This window comes from Carassius auratus, unplaced genomic scaffold (assembly GCF_003368295.1).
Source record: "Carassius auratus strain Wakin unplaced genomic scaffold, ASM336829v1 scaf_tig00215734, whole genome shotgun sequence".
NCBI lineage: Eukaryota > Metazoa > Chordata > Actinopteri > Cypriniformes > Cyprinidae > Carassius > Carassius auratus.
Window position 1 is genome coordinate 199,121 of NW_020528217.1, and position 20,843 is coordinate 219,963.

Here is a 20,843-nt window from a genome sequence, read left to right on the forward strand (position 1 = left end):
ATGTGGCCGTACGTTAGTGTGTGTTAAAGACGTCAGAGTGAGAAACTGTTAAAGCAACTGTTTCACTCATCCCATCTCTTCAGAAGAAAAGATTAAATCCCAGTCTTTTTTTTTTCCCGCAGCCCTCAGGGAAACGTTATCCAGAGAGGATACAGATTTGCCTACATCTCTTTGAGAGAGAGAGAGAGAGAGAGAGAGAGAGAGTCTTATCAAAGCTGAAAATCAGAAGGGGAGTGAATTAACGGGAAAACGTGAGAGAAAGACACTATATTTGTATTTTACAAGCAGGTAGTTTAATTAGACATGGAGGAAATGAATGTTTGGCACAGGGAGAGAGAGAGACGTGATGTATTTCTTGGTAATGATCAGCACAGTTTGGCTTCTCCGCAGGCCTTCACCCCCTGTAGAGTTTACTGCCGCGTGATGAATTTAACACTGTGGAACAATCAGCAGCTCTTGACTTCACTGTTAGGCAATTTTACACTCAATTTTGATAAACTATCAGTGTACGAAATCACTTTAACGATGGTGCAATTGTCATAGATGGTTAGGATAATATTTAACGGCACTCTTGAATAAAAACATAGGGTACGTCTGTGCCATTTTCAGGGCTGTTCCAGAGCACTGAAGTGGTCACTTCCCTGAATGCACTGTGAAAAACAATGAAATTCAGTGTCTCACTATATACACTTAATGTATATCATCATGATATCTTAAATCTTAAAAGTCAAGTAAAGTGTAAATCGATATAATATCAATCTTTAACATTGTTTTAACATTGTTTTAACATTTTAACAATCTTTAACATTGTTATTTTTTCATCTTCTTGTTAGTAGAAGATGACTTTTACGCTGTTATACAGGTTTTATACAAATAAATATTCATTTATTTCCTGAAAGTGTTGCAGCATAACTGTCTTCAACACTGATAATAATAAGAAGTTAGAATGATTATTAGAATGATTTCTGAAGGATCATATGACAGAAGGATGATGAATAACAGGAATAAGTTACATTTTAAAATATGTATTGCAATGTATTTGCATCATCGGAATTATTTTAAATGTTAAATCATATTTGTCACTTAATTTATTTAATGGGGAATTTACAAAACTGCATGAATTAGATTTTCAAGATTAGAATAAAAGGTGGGGGGTGGGTCAATATTTTCCAGTGTGACTTCATAATTGTTAGTGGTAATTTGGCATGACACAACTGTCTTTCACTTGTTTTGTAACCACCCCCCTCTAAGTACTGTGCCTGGTTAACTGACAGGCTGTGTTTGAAGCATCTCCGAACAGCTGAAGCTAGTGGCAGGGTCTCTTATGACAGCCTAATTATTGGCTTTATTTATCCATGTGCTGGTTTGGGCTCAGCAGGGCTCCTCCTTTTGATAGCGGCCGCTGTGTCCTTTAGCTTAGAGTCACAGATCCTGTTAAAAGACACATTTGTCTTTGGTGCATCCACTTACACTTGGGGAAAATCATCTGGTGTCAGACTAAGACAGCACTCTCCTGGTCCGTCCGTGTTCTTGAAATTGCAAGCTCCATTCTGATTGGCTGGCTTTATGTAAAATGACCCATAGAATCTTTTGAAGAGTAGAAAAAGCACCTAATGCAAATAGAACTACCACTAAAAAGCTTTCTGTCATTGTTGGCAAAGAAAAAGAGTGGGGAAATATTTTTAATTATTTACAGCTGTAAACACATCATATTGTAATTCTGACTCCTGGGGCCCTATCTTGCACCCAGCGCAATTTATTTTGTACACTGACGCATGTGTCATTCCTATTTTGCACCCGCGCAAAGCGCGCTTTTCCCTCCACAGAAGCACGTCGCTAAACTAGTGAATGAACTTGCGCTCCCTGGGCGGTTCAGCGCAAAAAAGGAGGCGTGTTCCGGCGCAAACAATCCCTGGTGCTATTTTGCTGTTCCATTAAACAATTGCGCCACTGACCAGAAAAAAACCTAGTCTAAAGTCAGTGGCGCGTTGGTTGTTCATTATGCTATTTTAAGGGCGCATATATAATGTATAGCGTGCACAACGCGCATACACTTTGCTCATGTAATCTACACAGATGCAACAGTTATTTTTGCAAATCATAAATTGTTACACTAAAAAAATATTAACACATGAGATGACGGAAATCATTGTGGTGTGCCACGAAGATGTGAAAAAAATAAGCATAAATCTAGCTTACAAATTATTCAGGCTAATTATTCTCCCATCCCCATACAACACACCAACATCAGTCTCCTCGGCTGTGAACCGCTCCTGGCGTGCGCCTGGTAAATACGCCATAATAATAGCAATCCATAATGGAACTTGCGCACCTGCTTTTAAAGGGAATGTTGGATGACGCTCTGATTGGTTTATTTCACGTTACGCCCAAACCACACCTATGAATAATGAAGCTGCTTCAGACCAACCCATTTTAGATTTGCGCCGGGCGCAAGAGCCATTTATCCCGTCGGGAAAATAGCAACAGCGCCGAGACCCGCCCACAAAGATACTTGCGCTTCGCGCTTTGACACTTGCGTTTCAGATCGTTAAAATAGGGCCCCTGAACTCATATGGGACCTTCCAGGAGCATTTGAAAGCAGAATTAGCAGGACTAGCTGGGATCTAATGTGCCTTCAAGTGTTATAATTAAATAACTATACGTGTCATCATATGCAAACATATTTACTTCATACTATATGTTTCTGGATATCAAACACATTATTTTATGATATTACTAAAATCTTTAATTTGCTCATCTCTGCCGAAATCTCACAGCCTTATCCAACAGTTGTCAATTTTGGAGTGTTCAGTCATTTTGCTATTTTCAATATTTTTTTTTTTTTTTTTTTTTTTTTTTGAATGTGTCAGAATGCATTAGCAGCATGTCATGTATTAATGTGAGTGTGAGTTTTAGTTTTAAGGTCTCATATAGCCTGATCTTAATGAGGCAGCAGAATGGATGTTCAGGAAGTGCATGCCAAAGCAGTAACATTAAATAGCTGCAGTCTAATAAGATAAATACAGTAATTAAGTTATGAGTGGGCTGCATCCACACACAAATACACAGCCAGAGGACATACAGGAAGTGTGCGTGATCGTGAGAGAGAAACAGTGGGATGGCTTGTCCTTTCTCATCTGTTCATTCACATTTAGCATAATGCATGCTTGGGTTTACAAGGCTTCTTAACTGGTATACAATCAAACACCTCAGGATTTGAATACAGTTGGATTCTTCCTGTTTTGATTGAATAAATTGCTATATAATCTGTAAACGTTAAAGGGGGGGGGGGGGGGGGTGAAATGCTTCATAACTCCAAACAGTATTTAGTTTTATTATATTTATAAGAGAAAGATAGGCTGTAACGTTTTTTCCCGGAAAAACATGAGCGGCTGGAGGCGTGTCGTGTGGGCGGAGCTAAAGAATCACGAGCGCGAGTAGGCTTTTGCGTTGAGATCGTCTGAGTGACATTACCGTGAGGAAAAAAACATCCAAAACAAACCATGGCTAACAGTCAGATTCAGCGTATATTTATGATCCAGAATCAGATCCAGAGGCTGAAATTTAACAAGAGCAGACTACAACACGACGTCTCTATGTAGTATGTATTGAAACTGTATATATTTGCTTAGCGGTTGTGGAAAATGACTAAGTTCCACTTTATGTCGTCTTTTTTTTTTTTTTTTTTAAGGTGTACATTCGGAAAGTGCAGTTTGACGCCAACATCGCATGTTGTTTACTTTATGTGCTTACGCGCCGATAGCTAAGTTAACAACACAGAGATATTTGAAGCAGTTTTACTCACCGCCTGCGGTTCCAACACACGATCGTGACCCTTTTTCGTTGGGACTGCATCATCCTTAGGAAATAAACGATATGCAAATCCGGCGTCAAACTGGGCCTTGTTTGTAAAACAAGCATCTTTGAAATGCAGGGAACAAACAAAAACACTTGCACAACTCCGTTGATGCTCTGTAAAAATAAACTCCATCCACTGGTCCCTTAATGCTGTTTTTTTTTTTTTTTTTATCAATTTGTGCAGGGTTGTTTTGCCCTGGCAAGAAAAAACACACTTCTTTTGTGACATTTCGCTCTCGCTCTGATCAGTGAATGTCTCTGCTCTGCTCTACGGGAGCGCACACTCTTCCTGCAGAAGTGTCCTTAGGACCCATATAAGGAAATTCCGCTCCATCTAACGCTCCACAGACCCATACTCGAAAAAAAACTTTTCCGAAACTTGTGACAAATACTCCTTAAAACGTACAACTTATTTTTTTTTACTTTGTCCATGTTTAGCATGGGAATCCAACTCTTTAACAGTGTAAAAAACATGAAAAATTTAAGGTATGGGCTGGGTATCAGAGTGGAGTTGTTCAAAACAGTAACTTTGCAAACTAAATTAACATGGTTAAATTCCAGTTACTAGAATGTATCTGACTATTTTAAAATTGTTCACTTAAGTAAATATGTCATTTAAATAGTTTACCAGAATAAATCTGACTTTTGAATCATTTCACTAGAATGAATCTGATTCTTGAATCAGTTCACTAGAATGAATCTGCCTATTTGAATTTGTTCCAAAATAAATCTGCCATTTTAAATCAGTTCAATAGAACTAATATGTTAATTTAAATCACTTTACTAGAATAAATCTGATTTTTTGAATCAGTTAATGCTATGGAGGAGGAAGTGGACAGTCTAGAAGAATAATTCAGTTTCTTCTTTCTAGCTCTGCTAAACATAACCTGTGTATTATGACGTGACTTGTGGTGTGTTTTCATTTTCTTTTCATTTCAGACATGTTGTGTGCGTGTGTATCTAAGAAAGTGAGGGAGTGCTGTAAGAACAGGTATAAGCGATGAGTGTGTGTTATTGTAAGTTTGAGTGGTGCATGGAAAATCTGGTCTGCACTTAAGCTGCATTAGTCAGCACCGATTACACTGAAGAACTGAATGTGTCTGTGTGAGGATGTCTCCTGCTGTCTCACATGTCTGGGGTCACTTAGAGGTATATGACTTACTGTAGGATTTCTCAGCTCAGCCTTCCTCTCAGAGCTGTGCGTGTGTGTTTTATATTTTGGTCTCTTCTTATCTGACGTAGGTGATGTAAGCTAATCAAATTACAGCTATATGATCGGCCAACTAAATTACCATTGGGCCTCATTCATGAAACATGAGCAGAGTACATTTCTGTTCATAAATAATTCTCAGAATTAATATAATCTTAATATTTTCATAGTGCAGAATACAGTTTCTTGGCCAGTAAGAAATAACCATGTCCAGTAAATGTTTTCAGTTCCCTAGTCTTTTGTTAGTGTGGCAGAAAGTTAATTTGGCCTGTGTTTAACCACAGGCTCACTGATCATTCTGACACCTTATTCCTCATACAGATATCTTAACACTTCCCCAGTTTGTCTGGGAAAGCCGTCTTCTCCTGCTGGCAATGTCAATCAGCAACTTGGCAACATAGCGTTTGCTCATTGGACTTTGTTTGGAAACAAGAGGAAAGTCTGGAGCGCTGACGGGCAGTGAATCATCCGTCCTGCTCGAGCACTGAGTAACGGGTGGAGACGGAGTGAAAGAAGTAAATGTTCTGGACAAATCTATTGACTTAGATGAGGCCGCGATGACTGAGCTGCAGGCAAGTGTGAATCACCTTTGAATTTTGCTACTACTTTAGTTTTATTCACTCTGTGCCTTCCCACAGCTGAACACAGTCCTTATGTGTTAGTGTTAAACTGTAGTTTTTGAAGGCATTGCATTAGATGTCTCAAAGGTTCTGCTGAGAAAGATATATACACACCCAAGACAAATGAAAGCGGGTTTATGCATTGTGGTCTCCATTTGTTCATTTATAATCAATTCATTCTTTTATTCATTTAGTAATTCATTGTTTCCCTAAATTATCTGTTCATTTACTGGATTCATGTGTTCACTGTTCAATTTATTGGTCCCTTAATTCATTCCTTTGAGCCCTCGTTTGTTTGTTTGTTTGTTTGTTATTTTATTCTTTTGGTATTCATTTGGTTTGGTTATTCATTCAGTCATTCATTCATTAGTTTTTTTTTTTAATTTTCTATTCATTTATTATTTATTATTTTTATTATTATTCATTCATGTCATTTTTTAGATATGTGAATATATGAAATACCTTACATGGTTATGTGTGTGTGTGTGTGTGTGTGTGTATGTATGTATGTGTTTTTATCTTTATTTTTCAAAGTAGCTGCATGCCTGTGATTATATTCAAGTGAAATCATGGTGTGTATAAAGCCGCGTTTCCACCACAGGAACTTTACCCAGGAACTAGAGACTTAGGGCTGGTACTCGGTGTGTTTCCACTGCAGGAACCAGGATCTAGATAAGGTTCTGGGTAAAAAAAAAAGGCCCCTCAGGAAGTCTCTGCTGGCGAGGTAGAACTTTTTTAAAGTTCCTAACACCTGTACTTTTTCCTTTTCTTGTCTTTTTCATTTAAAAAAAAAAATAAAAAATAAAAAAATATATATATATATATACATATGTTGACCAGACTGCTTCTATTGTTCTCATTTGTAAGTCGCTTTGGATAAAAGCGTCTGCTAAATGATTAAATGTAATGTAAATGTAAGTTCCGGAACTTTCGGGGGCGGGACTTGAGCGTTAAACATGCTGATTGGTTGAGTTCATGCAGCATTGTGTTTTCAACCACCTTTTCTTTGGATCATTTTCAAAATATTTATGTTATTGTGTCATGAAATGTAATTTTTAAAGTATTTTAGGCAAGAATGTAGTTGTTTAAAAATTCTAATCTGCTTGCTGCTGCCTCTGATGTCTCTTTAGTGGTTAAACATAAAATATAATTTGTTGTAGGTAAATCTAACAGGTAATCTTTGGTCTGTATTCAGTTTATCTATATGTTAAAATTAAAATAAAAAGTAAATTCATAAAGCTAATAAAATTAATAAATATATCAATGAATATAATATTTTGTTTAATTGTAATGGTTGTATATATACACATTTCCCTGAACTAAGTACATTTCTGCGGCTATTATTATGTTTAAATGAAAACGTATTTGATATCCTTTTTCATTTTATTGTAAATATACAGTCAGTAAAATTGCAGTAGCCAAGGCTAGCTGACTGATGTTACGCTGCTGTTTGCAGAATTACTGGATTTGCGTTGTTGCCGACATCACACTCCAGAGTCAAATGCGCAAAGTCCGAACTACAAAGGATGCAAGTCCAAAATGTGCATACTTTCTATTGAGTAACTCACACAGACCTACGTCACGAGACTATTTACCTAATCTTCACGGTACTTTAGACCGCGGTGGAAATGCAGAAAGCAACAGGTCTGGGTGGAAAAAGTTCCTGGTACAATTCTTCCGGGTAATTTCGGTGGAAACACGGCATAAGTTCAACCGCAGTGCAGCATAGGACACCGTACAGCTCATGTTCTCCCTCAACGTATATGAGAGACATGCTCACATCATGATCAGCAGATCATGCAAATCAATTAAGTGAACAACAGTGCATATAAAAGATTTTTAGTGCAAGTTCGGGAGGGAGTTCAGCTTCTTGACAGCCTGGTGGATGAGGCTGTCCTTCAGTCTGCTGGTCCTGGCCTGGAGACTCTGCAGTCTCCTCCCTGATGGAAGCTGTGTGACAGGTGGGTGCAGAGGGCTTTACGGGTGAGACGGGTTCCATAAATGTCTTGGAGGGAGGGGAGCTAAGCTGCTCTCACAATGCATTGGAGAGTTTTTCGGCAGGAGGCGTTGCAGGTGCCATACCACACAGTGATGCAGATCGACAGGATGCTCTCGATGTTGCCTCTGTAGAAGGTGTACATGATTGGGCGTGGGGCTCTGGCTCTCCTCCGTTTGCGGAGGAAGTAGAGACGCTGTTGTGATTTCTTGGTCAGTGCTGTTGTGTTTTCAGTCCAGGAGAGGTCCTCTGTGTTGTGCACACCTAGTAACTTGGTGCTGCTCACTCTCTCCACAGTCGCACCATTGATGGTCAGAGGAATGTACTGAGTGTGTACTCTCCTGAAGTCAACAACAATCTCCTTCGTCTTCTCCACCTTCAGAGAGAGATTGTTGCACCAGCCAGCCAGGCTGCTCTCCTCGCTCCTGTAGTTTGTCTCATCTTTGTTGCTAATGAGACCCACCACAGTCATGTCATCCGCAAACTTAATGAAGAGTTTTGAGTTGTGTGACGGTGTGCAGTCATGGGTCAGTAGAGTGAAGAGTGTTCACTGTGATGGTGCTGGATGTGTTGCTGCTGACCTGTACTGCCTGAGGTCTTCCAGTCAGAAAGTCCAACAGCCAGTGTCAAAGCGTTGTCAAAGTGTTGAGCCCCAGCTGGAGCAGTTTGTAAATGAGCTGTTGAGGGATGATTGTGTTGAATGCTGAACTGAAGTCTATGAACAGCATTCTGACATATTCTTTTTGTCCAGATGTGTGAGTGCTGAGTGGACGGCTGTGGCGATGGCATCATCAGTCGACCGGTTGGACCGATATGCAAACTGAAAGGGGTCCAGGGAGGGGGGAGGGCAGACTTGATGTGGTGCATGACTAGTAGTTCAAAGCACTTCATGAGGATGGGAGTAAGTGCAACAGGACGATAATCATTGAAGCAGGATGGAGATGGCTTCTTTGGAACTGGAAAGATGGTGGTAGTTTAGAAACATGTGGGAACAACAGCCTGACTCACTGAGATTTTGAAAATGTCTGTGATCAGATCCCATTCCTGTGTTTGAGTGTGCACTGGATGTGAGTTGGTAAAGAATTTCCACTCGCAGAGTGTGCATATGATTGGAGGAGACCTGGTGTGTGTTTGTGCGTGTGTAGCTGGAGGCTATGGCCTCTGGTCGCTCTGACATTGATACACTGCGCTGAAGCTGTGTGCTGTGCTGCTTGGCTGGGCCGCAGTGGGTTTGAGACACAGGCACACATGAGAAATGACCTTCTATGAGAGAAGAAAATGGAGACGGGTGCAGGACTCAATCACTGGTGCAGAAATGATGCATGTTTACAGAACATCTCTACTGACACGGTCTGGCCCCTACAGCCATTAAGGGACTCCCCAGAGTGTACTCACAAACACTAGACAGTCATTCAGCCTGTTTTCCTAGAAAAACGTCATTTGCGAATAGTGATCACTCAGTGATGTCTTTCTGTGACCATCTCTCATTCTCTCAGATTTGGAAAGAAAAAAGAAGAGAAGTGCAAGACGGAGACAAAAATGAATGCGCAGAAGCAGATGTCAGAAATTCTGAGTGAGGAAGAGTTGGAGAGGATGAAGGAAGAGAGAGAGAGGTGGGATTGATGTCATCACACCACACAATCAAAACCTAGTGAGCTACCATGCTTTCTTCTGCCTACATAGACAGCATCCTAACTGAGATCGAACCTCGTGGTAGTGTACATAGTACACAGGTATTGGGTAAAATAATGATTTTTTAAATTAGATTTCATTCCTGTTTTATTGATTCTTTGAATGAATAATATTAATGCATTGTCACATTGCATTTTGCATTGTCACATTGCATTATGGAATTGCTACTGACCTTTTGGAACAGCCTTTGTATTTTGATCATGACTATACTGACTTGTCTGTAACTGTGGAGATTGTGTTAATGCAGTTTTTAGGGTGTCAGACATAGATCCCTTGAGCCAGCACAAAGCAACAGTGGCAAGAAATGCCCTCTAGGAGTAAAATAAATTTGGGAGCTTAGGGCTCATAGGAGGACAACTACTCCCAAGGAACCTTACCTACATCAACGAGAAACCTATTCGGTTGTTAAGTGATGACGTAAGAAGCGCTGCTTCCGGGTCCAAGCCTCAACTCGCTTCACTTGAGAATACTACCTCAGCAGCTGTTTATGAGCACTGTTTATTCATATTAATCATTTAAGCTAAACGCTTTCAAACTTACGGTATACACTACAGTCTCCGTGCTCACAGTGTCCCAAACACAAATACTTTTTATATATTTTTTTATATTTATATTTTCATTGTCTGGCTATCTGGGACTTCAGTATGGAGTTAAAGGTTAAGATTATAACTTTTTTGCTAGTATTCTATAACATTGTGAGTTTATATTAGCACCTTTTGTTGTTTTCTCGTGGTAACTGATAGAGCGTTTGGACACGGAAGCGCTGCTACGTGAAGTCAGACTTAACAAGCGAATAGAAGGGTGTATCACCCAAAATACACTACACAAGAGAGTTTCATATTTGTGAACTTTGGTGTTCAAAAAATAAAAAATTCACTCTATAGAATAATAATCACAATTAACAATTGTTAAGTGTTTGCAGTTGCCAAGAATTTAAAAACATTTATGTACTAACTGATACAATGTATATAGCTTAACATGTTGTTTTCCAGTCATTTTGACACAGAGAGGATTTTCAGAGAGGATTATGATAATGCTAGTTAATGTTATAACATTACAAGTCAAACTTACTGACTTTTCTTACACAGGGAATGAAAACAACAACAAAATGTGATTGTTTTTTTTTTTTTTTTTTTTTTTTTACTTTCAGTTTTTTTTTTATTTGAGTGTGTGCAGCTCATTTTATGGAGGAAAGTTTCCTGAACCTGGTAAGTGGTGTAACATTTCCATCACACGCTTGAGGTATCTGGCCAATCATAACGCAGTAGATAGCTGGCCAGTCAAAGCACACCTCGCTTTTCTGGACGATGAGCTTTGTAAAATTCCATGCGTTTCAGAAAGGCAGGGCACAGAGGAGCATGTATGACACACAGGATCTTAGATGATACATTGTATTACACACAGGATTAGATCTCTCTTTTTTTGTCTCTTTCCATCTCATTCACTCTCCAGGACTTACAGCTTTTTGTGGTCCATTACTGAGTTCCACACAGCACTAGGTCACTTCCTCTATCTCTTTATCTCTGTCTCTCGGCGTGTCATGTATATTCTCTCAGAAGACAGGAGAAAATTATATATTTAGCTGAGATGCAGAGGTGATTTTGCAGTCTTTATTTTGTGTGGTGTTTGCAGAGGCTTTTTTGGACTTGGAAGCATGAGAAGTGTGAGTTGGAGCCATGCTGTTCTCCTCCATATGCTCCTGAGTGGCATTTGTTCAGAGAGAGACTTTATTGACTGAGCCTGTTGTTGTAGATCCTGAGAGAGACAGAAAAGGAAAGTGGGAGAGAGAAAATCAGCTGGATGTATCCGAAAGGTCTTCCTTGACCTTTCCAGTTTATTGTAAATACGATTCAAGTTCTTGCCGTTGTGTTCTCATTGCCTGTGTTGTTTGCTCAATGCCTCCCCTGAAATTTTGGATCATACACTACCGGTCAATAGTTTGGAGTATTTTATTATTATTTTTTTTTAATGTTGTTGAATGAAGTCTCTTATGCTTACTGGGGTTTGCACTTAATTGATGAAAGATACAGTAGAACAGTATTATGTGAAATATTAGTATTATCAATATGTTAGAATGATTTCTGAAGGATCCTGTGTCACTGAAGACTGGAGTACTGCTGAAAATTTAGCATTGCCATCACAGGAGTAAACTACATTTTAAAGTTTAATAAAATAGAAAACTGTTGTTTAAAACAAAATATTACTTTATACTGTATTTTTTATTAAATAAATGCAGCCTTGGTGAACTTAAAAAAGGAGTGAATGGAGTTTTATCATTGTAAGGTGGTTGTGTCCACACACTGCTGACACATTTATATGCAAACACCATGTAAAAGTGAATTTTGCCTTTGATGTTCCCTTTAAGAGTATCGAAATTGACCAGTGTATGAATAAAAACTATGTTTTTGACTGAAATGTCTTCACAACTGACTTTTTGTGTTTTGACTGACAAATACAAGTGAAAACGTCTCTCTTATACAAAAGTAATTTAAAAGAAACTAGCATGTTCCTGTACATTATAGATACCTGAATGTTTCGCTCCAGTCATCTCTGTGGTCATTTCTGAGTGGATATTTGGGAGTTTCATTTGGAACAGGAAGGTTCAGCATGAGGGGTCAGTTACAATAGTTGGCTGAAAGAAGCTCATTTATTTGTATGAAGGGATAGATTTCTGCCACACAAAGGTAAAGGTGTATCAGCTATGGCACAGCTCAGCTAATTATGGATATATATTTGTCTTATGTATGACACTTTATCCTACTCTGTGCATGGCCAGGTGTCTCCTACAGCCTCCGTTTAAAAAAAGAAATAAAATAAAAATGGTTAATTTCCCCACCTTTAGTTTTTCACACTCTGAGAGGGGGTGTGGGTTTTGAATACCGATGCATATTCAGTTCTGCCCAGCATAAGCAGAGTATTTTGAGTAAATTCATGCTGATGGGTAAATTGAGGATGTGAATGAGAATAGCATCAGTGACTCTGGTGTCAGCATTAGCACGCTCTAGTGTCATATGAAGAGTTTGTTAAACGGATGAGTTGCTCTGTTGTATGGCCAGTGTCTGATTTAAAAGCACCAACCGAGAGTCATTAAAGTGGCTTGGTTATTTAGACTGACAGACAGTTTAAAACAAACCCTGCTGCCCACTGCTGTCATAAAAAGTGTCTCTTAATGTGTGTAGTGGCTTGTATGGTTAGTGATGAAGTGCAACAGAGTTCTCTGCATTTACATTTATTTTTTTATTATTCTTTTATTTGCATGTCCACTAATACAAGACAAAAGCTTCTCATGATAATTTTCACCATCTTTCAATCCTTCTTGTTCTGGAAATATAGTCACTGTTACTCACTCTCATGTAATTCTGTGCTATACAAATATTTACATACTGCAAAATAAACTATATAGCAAAAGATCAAAGCCCTTTTCTTTTCTAAATTATGATATCAGAACAGTTGTGACACTTTTGACTTTATGATATACAACTGCCATAAATGTGAATATGAAGTTTAATTAAGAGACAAAAAAGTCCTTTTAAACTTTCTATTATTCAGAATATCCTGAAAAACATGTTCCACTGTTTCCACAAAAATGCCAAGCATCTCAACTGTTCATAATAAGTTAGAATTAGAATTAATAATAAGCAGTGTTTCTTGAGCAACAAATCAGCATATTAGAATGACTGGCATTCAGGCTGCTGAAAATTCAGATTTACCGTTACAGGAATTTGAAATAATATTTCACAATAATATTGTTTTTACTTTATCTTTATCACATAAATGCAGATGAATACATAAATAATACCAGTCAAACATATGACTCATGCCGATGCAAGTGATTTGAGCAATTGAAATCTGAGATCTAAAACTCTGGAGAGGTGGAGAGGCAGGCAGTTGAAGGACGTTGAGAATGCGTTGGGAGAAAAGAGTGAGGGGCTCTTGAGGTTCTCCTCATGAGAGAGAAGCGAGTGAGGAGCGATTTGGTATTGGTTGTTAGAAGAAGGGTCCACAGCGAGCTGCTCCTTCGGCCCTGAAGAGGCTCAGAGTGGAAAGTTACTATAACAACCAGCCTCTCCAGAGCTCTGCTCCTCTCCAATTAAAAAATAATCATTATTCCCTCCAGAGGTAGGCATGGGGGAGACAGGTGGCTCGCTTATCTGCACAGGGGTAACCCAGTTCTTTAGAGACCAATGGAGAGTTGCAGATTGCCAACCTCTGCTTTCCACATCTCCAAAAACACTTTTAGAGACACACAAACAAGGAAAAAGTGGGGGATTGGTTTGATAAGAGGAGGAAGGGGTCCACAAGGTTGCCTGCTCTCCACTCAGCACTCTACCTCGCTGTATGAATGCTGTGTCCTGGATGTGCTCCAGAACAATAGCCCCCACACTGCACTAAGCAAACAGTCCTCCAATCCTCAATGTAACCCCACCAGGGTCAGCCCAAAATATGGCACAGACCCATCAAGAGCTACTCCACAGGTTACCAATGTCCACTCAGGTCCCCCATCAGCAGCCATTGTGCCCAGATACCTCACTGAACGATTTCCCATACAAAAAACATAGTTAGGGCTCTTTCTTCTCTTCGTCTCCGCATGTACCCTCTACCTCCTCCCTCCCTGCTTTCTTGATGCCTGGAGCACAGCCTCGCCATCAAAATAATTATAGAAATCACTAGATGGAGAAAGAAAAGCTTTTAGTATTGGTTGTGTGAGTGCTGGAGTGCTTTTTTGCCCGTTAATTAATCAGCCATTCTGCTGAGCTGAATGAGAGCTGCAGGCGCGTTCGGCTGCTTTTAAAGAGTGCCAGCCCGCTCCCTTAAGTGTCTCCCAGTATCTGCAAACCCTTCCCTGGCCTGACACCGCTTCTGTCTCTCTTATTCACGATGCCTCCTGCAATGAGGGTTTAATGTTTTTTCCATGTGTCAGAAAGAAATGTAGGTAACCTTGTTAGAAATGGGCAAGATGGTTGACCAGTCTTCCAACAGCTGTCTAACATAACTATTTTTTTCTTTTCATTAAAAAAGGCATCAGTGTTTAATTAAAACGCAATTTTTAAATATAAAGAAATATATAATTAATAAATGTTATGTAATAATACTAATATTTATTATATAAACTGAATATTAATTTATGTGTGTGTAAATTATTTCTTTATATTTAAAGTGTATATTTTTTTATAAATTGCTATATATATATATATATATATATATATATATATACATATATATATATATATATATATATATATATATATATATATATATATATATATATATATATATGAATGAATGATGCATTTGTTTATACATTTTTATATATTTAATCTGAAAAGGTTAGCTTCTAAAAAAGACATTAGCAGGAAGATCAGTATTTTTATTTTATTTATTTATTTATTTATTTATTTATTTATTTAATTGATCAGCATTCAGATAATTAAAACTGGTTCAGCCTCCAAATTAAAACACAGTATATAAAAAGCTCATAGAGAATCATAGTTCTTTTTTTTTTTTGTGCCCCAAAACTTCAGACTTGCTATGAATAGGCTTTGAAAGGCAGAAAATAAAAGCTTATAGAGGCAGCATCTTCTGGTTTGTAGTCCTTATGATTCATCTGGCCTAATCTGGAGAACCGGACAAGTGCTGCTAATGTGTTCCGCCCCTGAGATTTTCTCTTCCTCTCAATGCACTTCCCTCATTCTATTTCTCCTTTTCCATTCTGTATTTCCTCCTCTCATATTTGTTCAAGAACTTCCTGCCTGTCACTCGTTGAAGAAAAGCAATTCCACATCACTCTCCCATTGAAGCACATACAAGAAGGAAAGCACACACACACACTCATGCGCACACGTGTGTGCCCTCCCACAAAGCATTCACTTAGCTGTTTCTTCTAGATGGATCTTGTAGCTAAGCAACAAGTCACGCCGCTGCATACTGTGCCATTCTGTTTTTGGAAAAAGAAGATGTGGAAGCTTATTTCTAAAAAGTAGAAATTGCAGATTGGTTTAAATTATATTCACCTCGTGATTCCATCTCAGCTTGATTGAACTGAAAGAGAAATGCTTTATTTTCTTTCTTTTTAGACCTTTTTGGAGGTGCACAGTTTTAATATTGAGGGTTGAGGATAGAATACTTAATTACTTTCTTACCTCCTAGACACAGCTTTGTCTACCCAGAATGCACTCTGCCTGCCGTGCAATGGTAGATTCGGTGTAACTAGTGTTTTAATGAAACAGTTCATGCACAAATTGCGCTTCACCTGCAAACGAGAGAACACAGGAGGGGTTGGCGAACATTTATGGCCTGTCTAAATAATGTTACATCTGCCAAAATGCTTCTAATTATTTCTTTAATTGCAGGTGGCACATAAAAAGTGCCGTCACTTCAGGTTAGGGAGTCTGGGAGCCGACCTGTCATTGCAGGCTATCTTCTGTTGTCAAATTTCATTTCTGAAAATGTCCACCAATTAGAGTGCCGAAGCTCGCCGCAAATTTACTTAAGGGGAGAGTTGTGTGAAATTGATAGGTCCGGTTCTTTCCTCTCCTCATCCAAACATGGATGTGTCCATTATGGCATCCGCAGCCTTGTGGTCTTCTTCAAAATTGATTGTCTTTCTTGCCTGCTTGATGCGGGTCATGTTTCATCGGAAGGTTAGGGGAATAAGGGTGCACTTTGTCTCATCTGATGAGAATGATTGAGTTATTCCATGTGACGCTTACAGATTTGTTGCTGCTTTATTAGATAGATAGTTTAGGTCCTGAATTCTGATTGGTCACCACAGCGTTGCAGCAATGCTAAAATACATGCTTTTCAACTAAACACCTTCCAATCTCGCTTCTGTGTTTCAGATTGTTCAGTTTTCAGATTCTGTTAATCATGTTGGTAACCATTTTCTGGTCCCCATTGACTTCAGTAGTATAAACATTTATTTATTTATTGTATTATTATTTATTTCAGCAAAACTCTGTCATTGATATGTGTGCTTAATTACACATTGTTATATGAACACATAAATTGCAGTTTTGTTTTGAATTGATTCAGTGAAGGGAGTCACTTGTGAATTCAGTAGAGGCTCTGAACAACGGATGTGAGTTTGAATCAAACCACCAACACACTACTGAGTTTGGGGCTGTATTTTAATCATTTTGACTGACTCATTAAAAAATAACTCTCCTTAAAGGTCATGTTTTCACAAATTTCACTTCAAACCTCATGATTTTTCCATTGTTTTGTGCAACAAATACTGAAGCACACTTTGAATAGCTGATATGTGTTGAAAGAGCATATGGAATTTTTTTTTTTTTTTTTTTTTTATTGACTGGTACAATACTAATGAGAACAATATTTTAAATTATTGTCACACATTTTTATGTCATTTTGTTTATATATTTATTTTTCACACATTTTTGTCTCTGTCTAGAGCCCTGGTATGGGGTTAGAATTGTTGCATTATTCAAAATAAATAGATTATGATCCATAAATAAATGTAACGAGATTCACAAAAATATATCAAATTCACAAATAAATGTAAAGAGTTTCACAAAAAAATATATAAAACTCACAAATAAATAAAATGAGATTTGCAAATAAAAAAATATATATTTACAAATGTGTTTAATGTCACAAACACAACTCTACCTGGCATTTATTTGTGAACCGCTGTCTGTGCATTTGTCAATCAATCAATCAGTCACCTTTATTTATATAGTGCTTTAAACAAAATACATTGCGTCAAAGCACTGAACAACATTCATTTGGAAAACAGTGTCTCAATAATGCAAAATGATAGTTAAAGGCAGTTCATCATTGAATTCAGCTATGTCATCTCTGTTCAGTTTAAATAGTGTCTGTGCATTTATTTGCAATCAAGTCAACGATATCGCGGTATATAAAGTGACCCCAACTAAGCAAGTCAGAGGCGACAGCGGCAAGGAACCGAAACTCCATCGGTGACAGAATGGAGAAAAAAACCTTGGGAGAAACCAGTCTCAGTTGGGGGGCCAGTTCTCCTCTGACCAGGCGAAACCAGTAGTTCAATTCCAGGCTACAGCAAAGTCAGATTGTGCAGAAGAATCATCTGTTTCCTGTGGTCTTGTCCTGGTGCTCCTCTGATACAAGGTCTTTACAGGGGATCTGTATCTGGGGCTCTAGTTGTCCTGGTCTCCGCTGTCTTTCAGGGCAGTAGAGGTCCTTTCTAGGTGCTGATCCACCATCTGGTCTGGATACGTACTGGATCCGGGCGACTGCAGTGACCCTCTGATCTGGATACGGACTGGATCTGGTGGCTACAGTGACCTCGGAATAAGACAGAAACTTCTTCTAATGATGTAGAAAGTACGGTGTTATGTGAAGTGTTTCCGGTTCCAGTTTACCTAATTAATGCAGCCTAAAAATCCTTTAACGGATTTGGATATTAAAAGCATATTAGTATGTTATGTGTATGCCAGGTTAAAGAGATGGGTCTTTAATCTAGATTTAAACTGCAAGAGTGTGTCTGCCTCCCGAACAATGTTAGGTAGGTTATTCCAGAGTTTAGGCGGCAAATAAGAAAAGGATCTGCCGCCCGCAGTTGATTTTGATATTCTAGGTATTATCAAATTGCCTGAGTTTTGAGAACATAGCGGACGTAGAGGAGTATAATGTAAAAGGAGCTCATTCAAATACTGAGGTGCTAAACCATTCAGGTCTTTATAAGTAATAAGCAATATTTTAAAATCTATACGATGTTTGATAGGGAGCCAGTGCAGTGTGGACAGGACCGGGCTAATATGGTCATACTTCCTGGTTCTAGTAAGAACTCTTGCTGCTGCATTTTGGACTAGCTGTAGTTTGTTTACCAAGCGTGCAGAACAACCACCCAATAAAGCATTACAATAGTCTAACCTTGAAGTCATTAATGCATGGATTAACATTTCTGCATTTGACATTGAGAGCATAGGCCGTAATTTAGATATATTTTTGAGATGGAAAAATGCAGTTTTACAAATGCTAGAAACGTGGCTTTCTAAGGAAAGATTGCGATCAAGTAGCACACCTAGGTTCCTAACTGATGACGAAGAATTGACAGAGCAACCATCAAGTCTTAGACAGTGTACTAGGTTATTACAAGCAGAGTTTTTAGGCCCTATGATTAACACCTCTGTTGTTTCTGAATTTAGCAGTAAGAAATTACTCGTCATTCAATTTTTTATATCGACTATGCATTCCATTAGTTTTTCAAATTGGTGTGTTTCCCCGGGCTGCGAGGAAATATAGAGCTGAGTATCATCAGCATAACAGTGAAAGCTAACACCATGTTTCCTGATAAATCACTGCACGCATTTGTGGATCGCTTCCTGTGCATTTGTGGATTTGAAACACTTCTAGCGCCGACATGCAGATAAATCCACAAATAAGTGGACTCCACTCACCGTCTACTTAACCCAATCAGACAACGCCCATGTTGCACTGACCAATCATAGCACGCTCTCTCTCCAACCAATCACGTTTTGCATAACAACCAGGGCGGGAACAGACACATGAACACGAGTCACTCGATACAGTCTCTTCAACATGGCCGATCAAGAGGAGTAAAGACAGGTGAGTGATGCTAATTGAACACAGTAATTAACTGAAATTTTAACAGGTTCTTGTCATCATTTGTCATAACTAGTGATGTAGTGTGACAATTTACACCATGATTTAATAAGTTATTATTTGCTCTCAAGCACCATTTCGAAGACTGTCGCATGTGTCTGCCACATACATCAAGGGTGTCTTAATTCTAAAATGGACCATTATTCATTGTGAGGTGTAAATTGTTGTAATTTCTTTACTTTTGAATCTAACGTTAATGATTCAAACGAGGCAACTTCATTGACGTATTGTGGCCTACAAAATGCAACCTCCTTGAGGAAGCAGCCCTCGAAACAGTCAGCGGATTTATTATACATTTAGAATTACTGAATTAGTTTGTTAGATTAAATAAACTATTACTTAATATTGAGTGCAAGATGAAGAATATGTGTGAAGATGCGGGTAGATTCGATGTGCGCCTGTAGTAGGATTGCCAACTGCTCTAATTATACAGACATACGTTTGGGGTAAGATCTTCCACTGAATATTACATGAGACTCGGTTTTATTCCCCCTTGTCACCCCCTGCAGTGGCATCGTCTCAGATAATACGAGTATGCGTGAACTGAGGGGCATATGCTGTTGTTACGTTACCTGTAATGCATGACATGTTAATTGAAATTACATGTCGAAAAGAACCAGTTTTCGAAAAAAGAACCTGACTTCCCTTCACTAGTGAAAAGTTGTAATAAATAAATGCCAGATAGAGTTGTGTTTGTGACATTAAACACATTTGTAAAAATATATTTTTTTATTTGCAAATCTCATTTTATTTATTTGTGAGTTTTATATTTTTTTGTGAAACTCTTCACATTTATTTGTGAATTTGATATATTTTTGTGAATCTCGTTACATTTATTTGTGGATCATAATCTATTTATTTGGAATAATGCAGCAATTCTAACCCTATACCCTGGGTGTGCCAGTGGTATTTTTGTTTAATTTAATAAGTTAAATATGGAATGAGAATTTTTTTTTTACTAAAGCCGTGAAGCTGTTTCCACCGCTGGAACTTACCCAAAAACTAGGGACTTAGGGCTGGTACTTGGTGTGTACTGCAGGAACCAGGATCTAAATAAAGTTCTGGATTAAAAATTGCCCCTCAGAAAGTTCCTGCTCGCGAGGTAATACTTCTTCAAAGGTCCAGAACTTTCGGGGGCCGGACTTGAGAGCTAAACATCCTGATTGGTTGAGTTCACGCAACATTGTGATTTCAACCACCATTTATTCTGATAATTTTCACTAATATTTCTGTTATTGTGTCAGGAAATGTAGTTTTAAAAGTATTTCAGACGAGACTGACATTATGAAGTGGGCTACGCTGCTGTTTGCAGAATTACTGGACTTGCGTTGTCCTGTACACGGAAGAACACACTCCTGAGTCAAACTCGCAATGTCTGAATTACAGAGGATGCAAGTCTGAAATTTGCGTACTTTGTATTGAGAAACACACACAGACCTACATCACCAGACTATTATCCTAAATTTCACGGTACTGCCCCCGCAGTGCAAACACATAAAATAGGTCTGGGGCGAAAAGTTATTGGGAAAAAAATGTCCTGGTACAATTTTTCTGGGTAATATCGGTGGAAATGCAGCTCAAGTTATATATGTGGTAAAGCACTTAAGGCTATACTTTATATTAAATTTAATCATGACTTATTGTGTTGCATGACCTTTCATACTTTATTGATCAAATCCACAAAGCTTCTTGTGTCCTCAGGGTTTTGTTGTTTAGAAAATTCAGATTACAATGTCTTTTCTTCAGCTGCTTTCTCAGGTGTACTTACCCACTCAAGCTCTCGTTGTTGGCCTGGGGTAATATGGTAATAATGTGTGTTAAACAAGTATGATAAAGAGTG

General features: G+C 38.4%; 1 protein-coding gene across 1 annotated transcript in view; it reads left to right on the forward strand.

Moving 5' to 3' along the window:
- The first annotated feature begins 5,508 nt into the window (after window positions 1-5,508).
- The window catches only part of LOC113095467 (partitioning defective 3 homolog B-like), an 84,359-nt gene continuing 69,024 nt past the window's right edge, over window positions 5,509-20,843 (forward strand). The window contains exons 1-2 of the mRNA XM_026261005.1: window positions 5,509-5,640; window positions 9,181-9,297. Coding sequence (XP_026116790.1) covers window positions 9,224-9,297 — 74 coding nt within the window. The 5' untranslated portion in view covers window positions 5,509-5,640; window positions 9,181-9,223. The remainder of the gene's footprint in view (window positions 5,641-9,180; window positions 9,298-20,843) is intronic.